We start from the raw sequence: 12,840 nt of genomic DNA, 5'->3' as shown, positions 1-12,840 counted from the left end.
ATGTTGGAATTTCAAAAAAGGGGATTCGGCACTCAGCAATTGCTGCTTTCGCTTCTGTTCCTCGCACTCTGGGAGGCTGGGAGCGGCCAGGTCCACTACTCGGTCCCCGAGGAGGCCAAACACGGCACCTTCGTGGGCCGCATCGCGCAGGACCTGGGGCTGGAGCTGATGGAGCTGGTGCCCCGCCTGTTCCGCGTGGCGTCCAAAGGCCGCGGGGACCTGCTGGAGGTGAATCTGCAGAATGGCATTTTGTTTGTGAATTCTCGGATCGACCGCGAGGAGCTGTGCGGGCGGAGCGCGGAGTGCAGCCTGCACCTGGAGGTGGTGGTGGAGCGGCCGCTGCAGGTTTTCCATGTGGAGGTGGAGGTGAAGGACATTAACGACAACCCTCCCGTGTTCTCGCTGAAAGAACAAAAGCTGCTGATTTCTGAGTCTAAGCAACCTGACTCGCGGTTTCCTCTAGAGGGCGCTTCTGATGCGGATATAGGAGAGAATGCCCGATTGACTTACAGCCTAAGTCAAAATGAGTTTTTTTCTTTAGAATTACCAACAAATAGTAAGCAGACTAATAGACTGTCACTTGCATTAAAGAAATCTCTAGATAGGGAGAAAACTCCCGAAATTGGTTTACTACTGACGGCTGTAGATGGGGGGAAACCGGAGCTAACTGGCAGGGTTCAGCTTTACGTCCAGGTCTTGGATACAAATGACAATGATCCGGAATTTGAACAATCAGAATACAAGGTGAGCTTAATGGAAAACGCAGCCAGTGAAACGTTTGTGATAAAGCTGAACGCTACAGATCGAGATGAAGGAATCAATGGGGAGGTAACATACTTCCTGCTGTCGGTTAAGCCCAGTGGAAAACCCTTATTTACAATAGATGAAAAAAATGGAGAGGTGAGGGTCAATGGAACTTTAGATTATGAAAAAACCAAACTCTATGAAATTGAAGTGCAAGCCACAGATAAGGGAAGTCCTCCAATGGTAGGTCATTGTACAGTCTGGGTAGAAGTCTTAGATGCCAATGACAATGCCCCGGAGGTCACCGTGACCTCCCTGTCTCTTCCGGTCCCAGAGGACACTCAGCCTGGCACCGTCATTGCGTTGATTAGTGTATCTGACCGCGACTCTGGTGTCAATGGACAAGTTATATGTTATTTAACTCCCAAAGTCCCCTTCAAAATCATGTCCACATTCAAGAATTACTATTCACTGGTGCTGGACAGCGCCCTGGACCGCGAGAGCGTGGCAAATTATGAGCTAGTGGTGACTGCGCAGGACCTGGGCTCGCCTTCGCTGTCGGCCACAGCCAGCGTGTCCGTGGAAGTAGCCGACGTGAACGACAACGCGCCCACGTTCGCGCAGCCCGAGTACACGGTGTTCGTCAAGGAGAACAACCCACCCGGCTGCCACATCTTCACGGTGTCCGCGCGGGACTTGGATGCGCAGGAGAACGCGCTGGTGTCCTACTCGCTGGTGGAGAGGCGGGTGGGCGAGCGTGCACTGTCGAGCTACGTGTCCGTGCACGCGGAGAGCGGCAAGGTGTTCGCGCTGCAGCCTCTGGACCACGAGGAGCTGGAGCTGCTGCAGTTGCAGGTGAGCGCGCGCGACGCGGGCGTGCCGCCTCTGGGCAGCAACGTGACACTGCAGGTGTTCGTGCTGGACGAGAACGACAACGCGCCCGCGCTGCTGCCTCCCGGGGCGGGCATCGGTGGCGGCGGGGGCGGCGCTGTGAGCCAGCTGGTGTCTCGGTCTGTGGGCGCGGGCCACGTGGTGGCGAAGGTGCGCGCGGTGGACGCGGACTCTGGCTACAACGCGTGGCTGTCTTATGAGCTGCAGGCGGCGGCGGGTGGTGCGCGCAGCCCATTCCGCGTGGGGCTGTACACGGGCGAGATCAGCACGACGCGTGTCCTGGACGAGGCTGACGAACCTCGCCAGCGCCTGTTGGTGCTGGTGAAGGACCACGGGGAGCCTGCGCAGGTGGCCACGGCCACTGTGCTGCTGTCTCTGGTGGACAATGGCCAGGCTTCGAAGACCTCATTGCGGATGTCAAAGGAGGCCACGGACCCAAAGCTGGCACTGGTGGACGTGAACGTGTACCTGATCGTCGCCATCTGCGCAGTGTCCAGCCTGTTGGTGCTGACGCTGCTGCTGTACACCGCGCTGCGGTGCTCGGCCCCGCCCAGCGAGGGCGCGTGCGCGCAGGGGAAGCGGGTGCTGGTGTGCTCGAGCGCAGTGGGGAGCTGGTCCTACTCGCAGCAGAGGAGGCAGAGGGTGTGCTCTGGGGAGGGGCCGCCCAAGACGGACCTCATGGCCTTCAGCCCCAGCCTACCTCCGGGTCTGGACAGAGAAGATGGAGGCGAAAGGCAGGAGGCAGGATCAAGTTATCTTGGGCAGGTGAGTTCTATAGATTCTCTCTATGTTGAAGTCTAAGTTAAAATTTTAAACAATCCAGTTTCTATTTTAGAAAATGTTAATAACTACTGTGTATGTTGAGTATCTTTTAAAGAACAATGTTAGTGAAGTGAGGTATGATACAATTTTGAGCATATGAAAAATCTGAATTTTTAGCAAATAAATGCCTACTTTTTTCTAATACCTTGTTAGAAAATGTTAGAAAATGGGAGATTGACATTCCCATTATCACTTTATTAGAAAGATTTCTATTTATCACCGATCTACTCAGGTCACTTTATTTTATCTCTAATTCTCAGCGTTGTATTTAATCACTATTCTCATTCCCCTTGTCTTTAACAGCCTTTTGCCTTGAGAGTTTCATGTTATTAGATCACTTGACTTTTGTCACTTCAGGCTTGTATTGAAGATGCAACACTCTATTACAGCTGAAAGAATTCATCTCTCTTTTTCTGTGGTATTAAACATTCATCGTACACTTATTGTCCATCAGATAACCCCTAGTTTTGCTCTACTAAGATAAAACTTGCCTTACTATTATTTGCAGTAAAAATGCAGTCTTGCATTCTAGTATGCTGCTTTCATGAAAAAAAATCATTAAGAATTCTGTTTTTTTTTCATTTTGTTCCATGAAATGGGTAGAGATTTATCTACTTCATACTCACAACTCCCAGATTCAAGCTTCCAATGTAAACTAGGCAAAGTTGCTTATATTACTCGACTAAATCATTTAAATGTGTCAAAGGCATGTGTTTAGGTTTATCATATCTGAAAACATGCTAGTTGGTATTTTTCCTATTTTTTTAGGTTTACTTAGAAAAAAGTAAGTTAACTACCATATTTTGCCATGTTTAATACCTTCCCATGTATAATGCGCACCCACGTTTTGGCCCATACTTTCAGGAATAAAATCTTTCATTTTAATTTTTAAAATTAAATTATTTATTTATATTTGGAAACAAAACTGATTATCGTATTCCAGGGTATTATTTTGCATACAGATATCACTATTACTTTCTAGAGTTATACTTTTAATGCATAAGCATAAATGAAAGAATTAAAAACATTTATATAGATAGGGAATTAGTACTCTCCTGGTATAAAAAGCATCCTTATTTTTCCCTAAAAAATTTGGGTGAACAAGTATACATATACATGGCAAAATATGGTAATAATGTGAAGCCTAGTGGCAATAATTGACTTCATTCATTTCGTGTTTTAAAGATTTTATTTCTTTTTAGAGAGAGGGAGGGAAGGAAAAAGGTAGAGAAACGTCTTTGGTGGATTGCCTCTCAAATGCCCCCCACTGGGGACCTAGACAGAAACCCAGGCATGTACCCTGACTGGGAATCAAACCAATGACCTTTTAGTTTGCAGTCCAGCACTCAATACACTGACTTACACCAACCAGGGTATGTCACCTCTTGAAGGTCCTATATTTCAATGCTTTATTTTGAATGTTTGTGAAATTATCCTCCCATTACATATAGTCACATCTGAAGATAGTACCAAAGATCATTTGCATCTTGGTCATTTTTCTAATTCAGTGATTCTTACCTACCTGGAGGGTGGTCCATTGCTAACTTTTTTGTTAATGCAACAGAAGTCATATGTGGCCACTCTCCCCTTAAAATTCCACAGCATACCATTTGGCATAATACTGAAGGACCCCATGCTGAAGCTCATTCTTTGACCTCCCATCAGGAACCTTTGTATCTCAGTATTAATTGCCTAGAAAATTCAAAGTAGGCAACCAGATTAAAATATGAAATATTTCAGACTCAATGGTTAAACCATCCCATTTTTTATGACACTGTAAGTATAATAAATGCGCATGTTAGGTAGGGCATACAATGTTACCCATCTCTAAATGAAGTTCTTTGAATGACTCAAGGTCATTACAATTTAATAAACAAAGATACTGAGCCCTGGCTGGTGTGGCTTTATGGGTTGAGTCCCCATCTTTGAACCAAAGGGTTGCCAATTTGATTCCCAGTCAAGGCACATACCCGGGTTCTGGGCCACATCCCCAGTAGGGAGCATGCAAGAGGCAATCACACACTGATGTTTCTCTCCCTCTCTCCCTTCCTTCCTCTCTCTCTCAAAATAAATAAATAAAATCTTTTTAAAAATATTGAAATATTTTAAGTAGTTCAACATTTTGTAAATCATTGTATTTACAGTATATAAGTAATCAATGCACATTTTTATCATTTCAAACTATGTGAACTAATCTTTAAAAACTTAGTGTTATTATATTTATTCTACATATTACAGGATTATAATCTTAGTTGTAAAATTATTATTTCAATGTATTTATTTTCTAGTTCAATTGTTTAGCTAGTAAACTAAATCTAGGTGTTCCTATCTGTGTAATAATTTAATTATGTCTAACAGTGTGTGAGAACTCCCTAACACACCACTTTTTTTGTGCTCTGTACTCATTAAACAATAACTCCACAGGTTCCCCTTCCTCAGCCCCTAGAAACCACCATTCTATTTTCTGTCTCTATGAATTTGACTAGTCTAGAACCTCATATAAGTGGAATATTATAAAATACAGATATAGAGTATTTTTTGTGACCGATTTATTTTACTTAGCACAGTGTCTTCAAGGATCATACAGCTAACATGTATAGAATTTCCTTCCTCTTAAAGGGTGGGTAATGTTCCATTGTATATTTTGTATATAATCCACATTTTATTTCCTTGCTCAGTAGAGTGGGAAAACTATAAACTCATTTCCTTACATAAAAGTGGGGCAGTAATTAGCATATGTGTGGAGTCTGAGAAACCTGAAGCTAGGACTTTAATTCAAAATTACAAGTTGTTAGGGTAATATGTAAAACAAACTGATTTTGAACATACTGCTTTTTTCAGTACAGTTCTTAGCGCTTATGGCACATTGACTATTTTTGAAAATGGAAGATAGAAAACGAAGGGTGATATTAGACAATTTAACAGTTTGACAGCATTGAATTCAAAGTTAGTATTTTTGATTAATTAAGAGCCAGTTTTATAGCTGACTTGTCATCTTATGCTTGTAGAACCATTTATGGTTATTATTTTCTGGTTCTGTAAAAAGTTCATATCTCGGTTCCCTTTATTCCTATTATACACGGAAGAAATGGTAACAAATTATTGCTTTAAAGATTTTTGCATTGAATTTTAGTAACTTTATAAAATCTATATTTACTTGTTCACAAGTAGCTGTGGGATCTTACTAGTTTTATTTTCTCTTAAAGCTGGTCTTGAATTTATAAATAAAATTATAGAAAATATTTTGATTTTTCCTTTCATTTTGGTTACCTAATATTTGTAAAAAGATTTTATTTACTTATTTTTAGAAGGAGGAAAGGAGATGGAAAGAGAGGGAGAGAAACATGGATTGGGTGACTCTTGAATGTGCTGGACCAGGGACCAAAGCCACAACCCAGGCATGTGCCCAGACCAGAAACTGAACCAGTGACCTTTCACTTTGTGACATGACACACACTGAGCCACACAGTTGGGGCACAGTCACCTAGTTTTCTGAAGAGAGGCACATTCTGAGTAATGAAGTGGGAAAATTTAGAGGAAAACCAAGGGGTTATTAAGAAGTTCATATTCTTTTGGGGGGACTTCCTCCAAGATGGAGGCGTAGGTGAAAACATCTTGTGTCCGTGCACAGCCAAATCTAAAAATAATTAAGTTCTAACAACAATAAATGCAACCAAACCACACAGAAAATCGACAATACAGAGTCCGAAAAAAACCAACCACTTAGCTAACCGGTGAGAGGGGCAAAGCCAGCAGCAGAGCGGTTTTGCCAAAAAGATCCCCGACAGGGGTGGTGTGCAAGCAGCTGAAGGCGCGGATCACAGGTGCGGGCTAGCTACAGGGGACACAAAGAAGAGGCGTGGCTGGCTGGCTCCGGTGGTTGCACATTTGCGTGCAGATAAGCCAGTGAGGAGGCAAGCATTGAGACTGCACTGAGCAGGGTGGTGGGCTGGCACATTTCCGCTCACATAAACAGGCGAGGGGTGAGCGGTGGGACGGATTGGGCCAGGAGAGAGGACTGCCATTGCTCCCTCTCTGACCCCGCCCCTGGCAATTGCATTGCCACTAATAGTACATATTTAAAAATAGGCATTTACAAATGATTCATGAAAACATCCAAAAGTGAAAACAATTTAAAGTGACCCATAAAGTGGCTAAACTGAAAAAAAACAAAAAAAACAAACCTCAGGATTTTTCTCGTACATACACAAGCAGTCACATGATGTCGCTGCACACTCAAAAGGTGAAAAGAGACAAATTTGTATCCGAGCCCTGATTCCAGGCACTCACAGAATAGGATCGACTCCCCATCAACCGGGATTATGGGTAAAATTGACTAAATATACTTACAGTAAAGGGAGACGGCTCATAAACTTTCCCGAAGAGCCTTCCCTTGAAGCGTACAGGGCTACCTCGGAGGCCTCCTTATCTACGATGGTGTTTACAAGGCGAGGAGGCCCAGGAGCCCGGCGATCTCGCTTCTGCTCCTCGCGGTCTGGTAGGTGGGGAGCGGCCAGGTCCACTACTCGGTCCCCGAGGAGGCCAAACACGGCACCTTCGTGGGCAGCATCGCGCAGGACCTGGGGCTGGAGCTGGCGGAGCTGGTACCCCGCCTGTTCCGCGTGGCGTCCAAAGGCCGCGGGGACCTGCTGGAGGTAAATCTGCAGAATGGCATTTTGTTTGTGAATTCTCGGATCGACCGCGAGGAGCTGTGCGGGCGGAGCGCGGAGTGCAGCCTGCACCTGGAGGTGGTGGTGGAGCGGCCGCTGCAGGTTTTCCACGTGGAGGTGGAGGTGAAGGACATTAACGACAATTCGCGGGTGTTCGCCGGAGAACAAAAGGTACTGATTTCTGAATCTGCACCTCCGGACTCTCATTTTCCTCTAGAGGGCGCTTCCAATGCGGATATCGGGGTAAACTCTCTTCTGATTTACAGCTTAAGTCTAATCAAGTATTTTACTCTTAACATATTGACAAAAAACAATAAAAGTATATTGCCTGAACTGGTTCTTCGCAAGTCCTTGGATAGAGAGAAAATGCCAGAACTTAATTTATTGCTGACCCCCTTGAATGGCGGTAAACCGGAGCGAACAAGCTCTGCTCCTGGACAAATAATCATCCTGGACGTGAATGACAACGCTCCAATGTTCGACAAGCCCAGCTACAGAGCAGTGCTGTTTGAAAATGTCCCCAACCACACGAGAGTGATTCAACTAAATGCTTCCGATCTAGACGAAGGACTGAATGGAGAAATTTCCTATGGAATCAGAATGATTGTGCCAGTGAGCAAAAAATGTATGTTTTCAATACACCCAGAAAGAGGTGAAATCAGAACTTTTGGGAAACTGGATTTTGAAGAGAATAATGAATATGAAGTTCACGTTACTGCCATTGATAAAGGGATTTCGTCCATGGCAAGTCACTGTACGGTCCTGGTGGAAGTTGTAGACCAGAATGACAATACACCCCAGGTAATGGTCACTTCGCTGTCACTAACAGTTCAAGAAGATGCTCAAGTGGGCACTGTCATTGCCTTGATCAGCGTTTCTGACCCTGACTCTGGCACCAACGGCCAGGTGACCTGCTCATTAATACCCCACTTTCCCTTCAAGCTGGTGTCCACTTTCAAGAATTACTATTCACTGGTGCTGGACAGCGCCCTGGACCGCGAGAGCGTGGCGAACTACCAGCTGGTGGTGACGGCGCGGGACGGGGGCTCCCCTTCACTGTCGGCCACAGCCAGCGTGTCCGTGGAAGTAGCCGACGTGAACGACAACGCGCCCACGTTCGCACAGCCCGAGTACACGGTGTTCGTCAAGGAGAACAACCCACCCGGCTGCCACATCTTCACGGTGTCCGCGCGGGACTTGGACGCGCAGGAGAACGCGCTGGTGTCCTACTCGCTGGTGGAGAGGCGGGTGGGCGAGCGTGCACTGTCGAGCTACGTGTCCGTGCACGCGGAGAGCGGCAAGGTGTTCGCGCTGCAGCCTCTGGACCACGAGGAGCTGGAGCTGCTGCAGTTGCAGGTGAGCGCGCGCGACGCGGGCGTGCCGCCTCTGGGCAGCAACGTGACACTGCAGGTGTTCGTGCTGGACGAGAACGACAACGCGCCCGCGCTGCTGCCTCCCGGGGCGGGCATCGGTGGTGGCGGGGGCGGCGCTGTGAGCCAGCTGGTGTCTCGGTCTGTGGGCGCGGGCCACGTGGTGGCGAAGGTGCGCGCGGTGGACGCGGACTCTGGCTACAACGCGTGGCTGTCTTATGAGCTGCAGGCGGCGGCGGGTGGTGCGCGCAGCCCATTCCGCGTGGGGCTGTACACGGGCGAGATCAGCACGACGCGTGTCCTGGACGAGGCTGACGAACCTCGCCAGCGCCTGTTGGTGCTGGTGAAGGACCACGGGGAGCCTGCGCAGGAGGCCACGGCCACTGTGCTGCTGTCTCTGGTGGACAGAAGTCAGGCCCCGAAGACCTCATCGCGAGCGTCTTCCAGAGCCACGAGCGCAGAGGCGGCGCTGGTGGATGTGAACGTGTACCTGATCGTCGCCATCTGCGCAGTGTCCAGCCTGTTGGTGCTGACGCTGCTGCTGTACACCGCGCTGCGGTGCTCGGCCCCGCCCAGCGAGGGCGCGTGCGCGCAGGGGAAGCGGGTGCTGGTGTGCTCGAGCGCAGTGGGGAGCTGGTCGTACTCGCAGCAGAGGAGGCAGAGGGTGTGCTCTGAGGAGGGGCCGCCCAAGACGGACCTCATGGCCTCCAGCCCCAGTCTTCCACAGTTGGTAAAGGATTGTTTAAATTATTCTAGTGAAGTAAGTTATTGATATGTATTTGTTTCTTCTGAAGAACTTTCTCTTAGGGTATACATACATTCTTTTTTCCTCCCCCCCATGCTATCCTTTAAACTGTCAATGTCTCCACTTTTGTGGCATCATCATTCTTAGTCACTTGACCTTTCACGTATCTGCCCAATTTTTCACGTCTTGACGAATAAAGTATATAGATGAGCTGGAGGCCATTGATCACCACACCATGAACATTTCTATTAATAGTTTTATCATTTTTCCTATCCTCTATGAATGATTGGATCTTGAAAATGTTAGTTCCCTACAATAAAACTAAGTGTTTGCTAACTCTTAAATTTATTTTCAATTTGAGCTCAGTTTCATGAATACAGAAAATTTGGAAGATGAATACAAGGAGTTTCCAGATATCACCAACTGGATTATTTTACTGTTTTTATTTTTAATGTGCACAGGCTTGTAAAATAGCCTCCTTGATTACCATTCGCATCTCAGAACAATGCCCTTCCACATTTTATATCAATAATAATTATATGTCATTAATTCTAACATGAACTATTTTTGTTATTGTTCACACAAAGTGCCTTTTTTCTTTCAAGAAGAATTGACTACTATACTATATTTACATAAAATATAATAAAGTCATTTAATATTTAACATGTTATAATCACCAAAATCAGGATGTGTCTTATAATTGATGATTTATAATAATTTACCTAGCTGCTTTACTTCTTTGGTGGCACATAAGTAATGATGCACCTTACAATTAATGACATTTTTAGTCAATAAAGTCTTAGAATACTTACTGAGCTCTTATTATTTTCCAGGACCTGTGTTAAGTATTTAATTGGATTATCAAATTTAATGATCAAATCATCTCACTTAATTATCAAATCAGCCCTAATATACCAGTAGAATATTTAGCATGGTCATTTTTCTGATCAGAAACCCAAATATTAAGCCACATAGACAGTTCGAAGTGGCTCAAACCCTGTTTTGGAGGGTCGAAAGCCACTATGACATATTCTTTCTCTGAGACTATTATCAAGTGAGTGTTCTAAGTGCATTTTACATGTTGCAACTTTCTTCCACAAAAATATCCAGGGACTCTCTTCGACTAGAGAGTAAGCCTTAAACCCCTCACCCTGGTAGTGAAGACATCAAGCTCTCCTGCCTTTTGCTTACTACTCTCTCACATATATTTGTGTAGGCCATGGAATATAACATGTTCAATCAGTACTTTTGAAATGAATATATGGTATTAAATAAACTGCTTGGGTGATTCCCTCCCTTGTAGAAGACGGGATGGGCTCCAGAGATTAGGCAATGTTTTATCGAAGAGTGCCTGGTGGATGGCCAACATTTTAACAGGAAGGTGGTAGAGACAGAGAGATAAGTATGAATGAATGAGCATAATTTGCTCTTTGCTCTAGTGAATGTGTACTTGAAGGATTGGAGCAGGGAAGATTCTGAAAGAAGGAAAGCTAATAAAGAATATTTTATAATACTGTAGGTATCCAGTAATGAAGACTTAAATTATGACAGTTGAAATGGATTAAGGGAAACAAGTGGAAGAGGCAATGGGTAAAGGAGAAGCAGCCAGATAATGACCGACTCAATACAATGATAATAAAAAATACAAAAGTAGATGACGCTAACTTTTTTCGTTTGGTCACTTGGGTGGATGAGATTGCCTTCACCAAGATGCAGAATAGAGTTGGAGAAACAGGTTGTGTTGTTTGTGAAGCCAGGGAATGGAGAGGAACATTTAAAAAACAATTACCCTTGAGGTTCTAGGGGAGTAGTGTTGCGACTGGAAATATGGATCTGGAAATTGGGAGATTACAGATGTGCACTTGTGAATCATTCTCTTAGGGAAAAAATACATCCATGAAGAAACAAAATCACCAAAGAGAGATGGAAAAGTGAGAAGTAGCTCTGTCCTGGTAGCTCAGTTAGTTAGAGCATTGTCCCAATACACTAAGGTTGTGGGTTCAGCCCCTGCTCAGGGCACATACAAGAAGCAACCAATGAAGGTCTAGATAAGTGGAACAAGAAATCAATTTCTCTTCCCCTTCCTTTCTCTCTCTAAAATCAATCAATCAATTTTAAAAAAGAAAAACAAAAAGCAATGCATTCAAGTAAAGAATTTAGATGGGTAAGCATGTTCTTGGAGCTGCTGTAGCAAATTACCAAAAACTGGGGGGCTTAAGGCAACAAAAACTTGTTTCCTCACAGTTTGGGGAGGCCAGAGATTCAAAATCAAAGTGTCGGCAGGGCCATACTTGGTCTGGAGTTCAAAGGGGGCATCTGTTGTCCCCTATAGCTTCTGATAGATGTCGGAGTTTTTTGGCTTGTGGCCACACCACTCCGGTCTCTGCCTCTGTGGTCGGATTGCCTTTTATTCTTTTCCTCCATATGTTTGTTTGAAAAGGATACATGTGGCTATACTTTAGGGTCCACCTGTATAATCTAGGGTCAGTGCCTCCTTTCAAGATCCTTAATCTAATCATGTTTTGGGAGGAGGAGCTATATAAAGAAATATTCACAGGTTCCAGGGATTAAGATGTGGGTATATCTTTCAGAGGGTCATCACTGAATCTATTATAGTAGGTTTAAAATTATAATAAGATGGTTGATGTTTGAAATAAAACTCAAAGTGCAATGTATCAAGTAAATGTTAGAAGTTAGAGGTAAAGAGGAGATAAAAGAACAGGCCTTTTTTCCCCAAAAGTATACATATATGCATATTTATATGTATTAGTTAAAGACATTTGAGTGTGAGAGAAAGAATCAAGTAAAGAAGATTCTGAGCATGAGATAGGCAGAAAAAGATGAAGATTAAGTTAAAAAACCTGAAGGAAAATAAAATATAAAATAATTTTAAAAGAGTGGATGGTTGGCCTGAAAAGTGGGGGACATTTTTCTTTAGTAGGGAATGAAAATAGAGACTACAAAAAATGTTGATATGAGAAGAGAGCTGTTGAGTTTATGTTGATGAATAGAGTGATGAATAGAATTCCCCTCTTAGGGTAAATCATCTGAGAAAAAGCTGGTGAGAATGAGGCTGGGAATTTGAGTGGGAGGGAGAAGAATATGAAAGGACCTCTGTAAACATGAGGGAATAAGTAATCATTTTTTTCATCCGAGGGCTGTATTGAGGTAAAAGTGAGAGTAAACCTGTGGAGAATATTGTCATCACGGTTAAGTGCCCATCTTATACTGAGAAGCTCAATAGGAAGAATGGAGAAAATGGATAGTTAGGTTGTGTGTTAGAAACTAAAGAAAGTGTTAGAAGTGTAACAGTATAAGTGGGCGAGTGCCTGGAAGGGCGTGCTTTAAATGGTTGACTTGGTAGTCCAGGTTAGGTGGAAAGATAAGTGAGACAAGGTAGGGCCTAATAAACAAGAACAATTAGAAAGAATCAAGGGATTATTCCCATTATAAGAATAAAGCTATGTCAATAAAAGTAATGGAGCAGGAGAGGATGATGAAGGGAAGAGAATACCAAATACTTTACCCATATTTTTAGAGTAGAGCAAAGATACAGAAGTGAACTCAACTATTATTTCTTGCAGAGTTGTGCACAGAA

The 12,840-nt window shown here is 44.4% G+C and overlaps 3 protein-coding genes across 3 annotated transcripts in view; all 3 read left to right on the top strand.

Annotated features, from left to right (window-relative positions):
* Positions 1–2,436, top strand: LOC119051119 (protocadherin alpha-11-like). The gene has a single exon (XM_037147726.2). The coding sequence runs from the start codon at positions 1–3 to the stop codon at positions 2,434–2,436; it is 2,436 nt and encodes an 811-aa protein (XP_037003621.2).
* LOC119051116 (protocadherin alpha-8-like) overlaps positions 1–12,840 on the top strand; it is a 72,593-nt gene that overhangs the window by 22,418 nt on the left and 37,335 nt on the right.
* On the top strand, positions 6,892–9,269 carry LOC119051047 (protocadherin alpha-12-like). The gene is given in 2 exon segments (XM_037147630.2): positions 6,892–6,928; positions 6,931–9,269. Coding segments are annotated over 2 exon segments (2,376 nt in total).

This window comes from Artibeus jamaicensis, unplaced genomic scaffold (assembly GCF_021234435.1).
Source record: "Artibeus jamaicensis isolate MK-2021 breed Jamaican fruit bat unplaced genomic scaffold, CSHL_Jam_final contig_456, whole genome shotgun sequence".
NCBI classification, from domain to species: domain Eukaryota; kingdom Metazoa; phylum Chordata; class Mammalia; order Chiroptera; family Phyllostomidae; genus Artibeus; species Artibeus jamaicensis.
Note: the sequence above shows the minus strand (reverse complement) of the source record. Positions and strands in the feature narration are given on the sequence as shown.

Bases quoted from the DNA above. Each gene is read 5' to 3' on its own strand.
- LOC119051119 (XM_037147726.2), top strand. From the start codon at position 1: ATGTTGGAATTTCAAAAAAGGGGATTCGGCACTCAGCAATTGCTGCTT.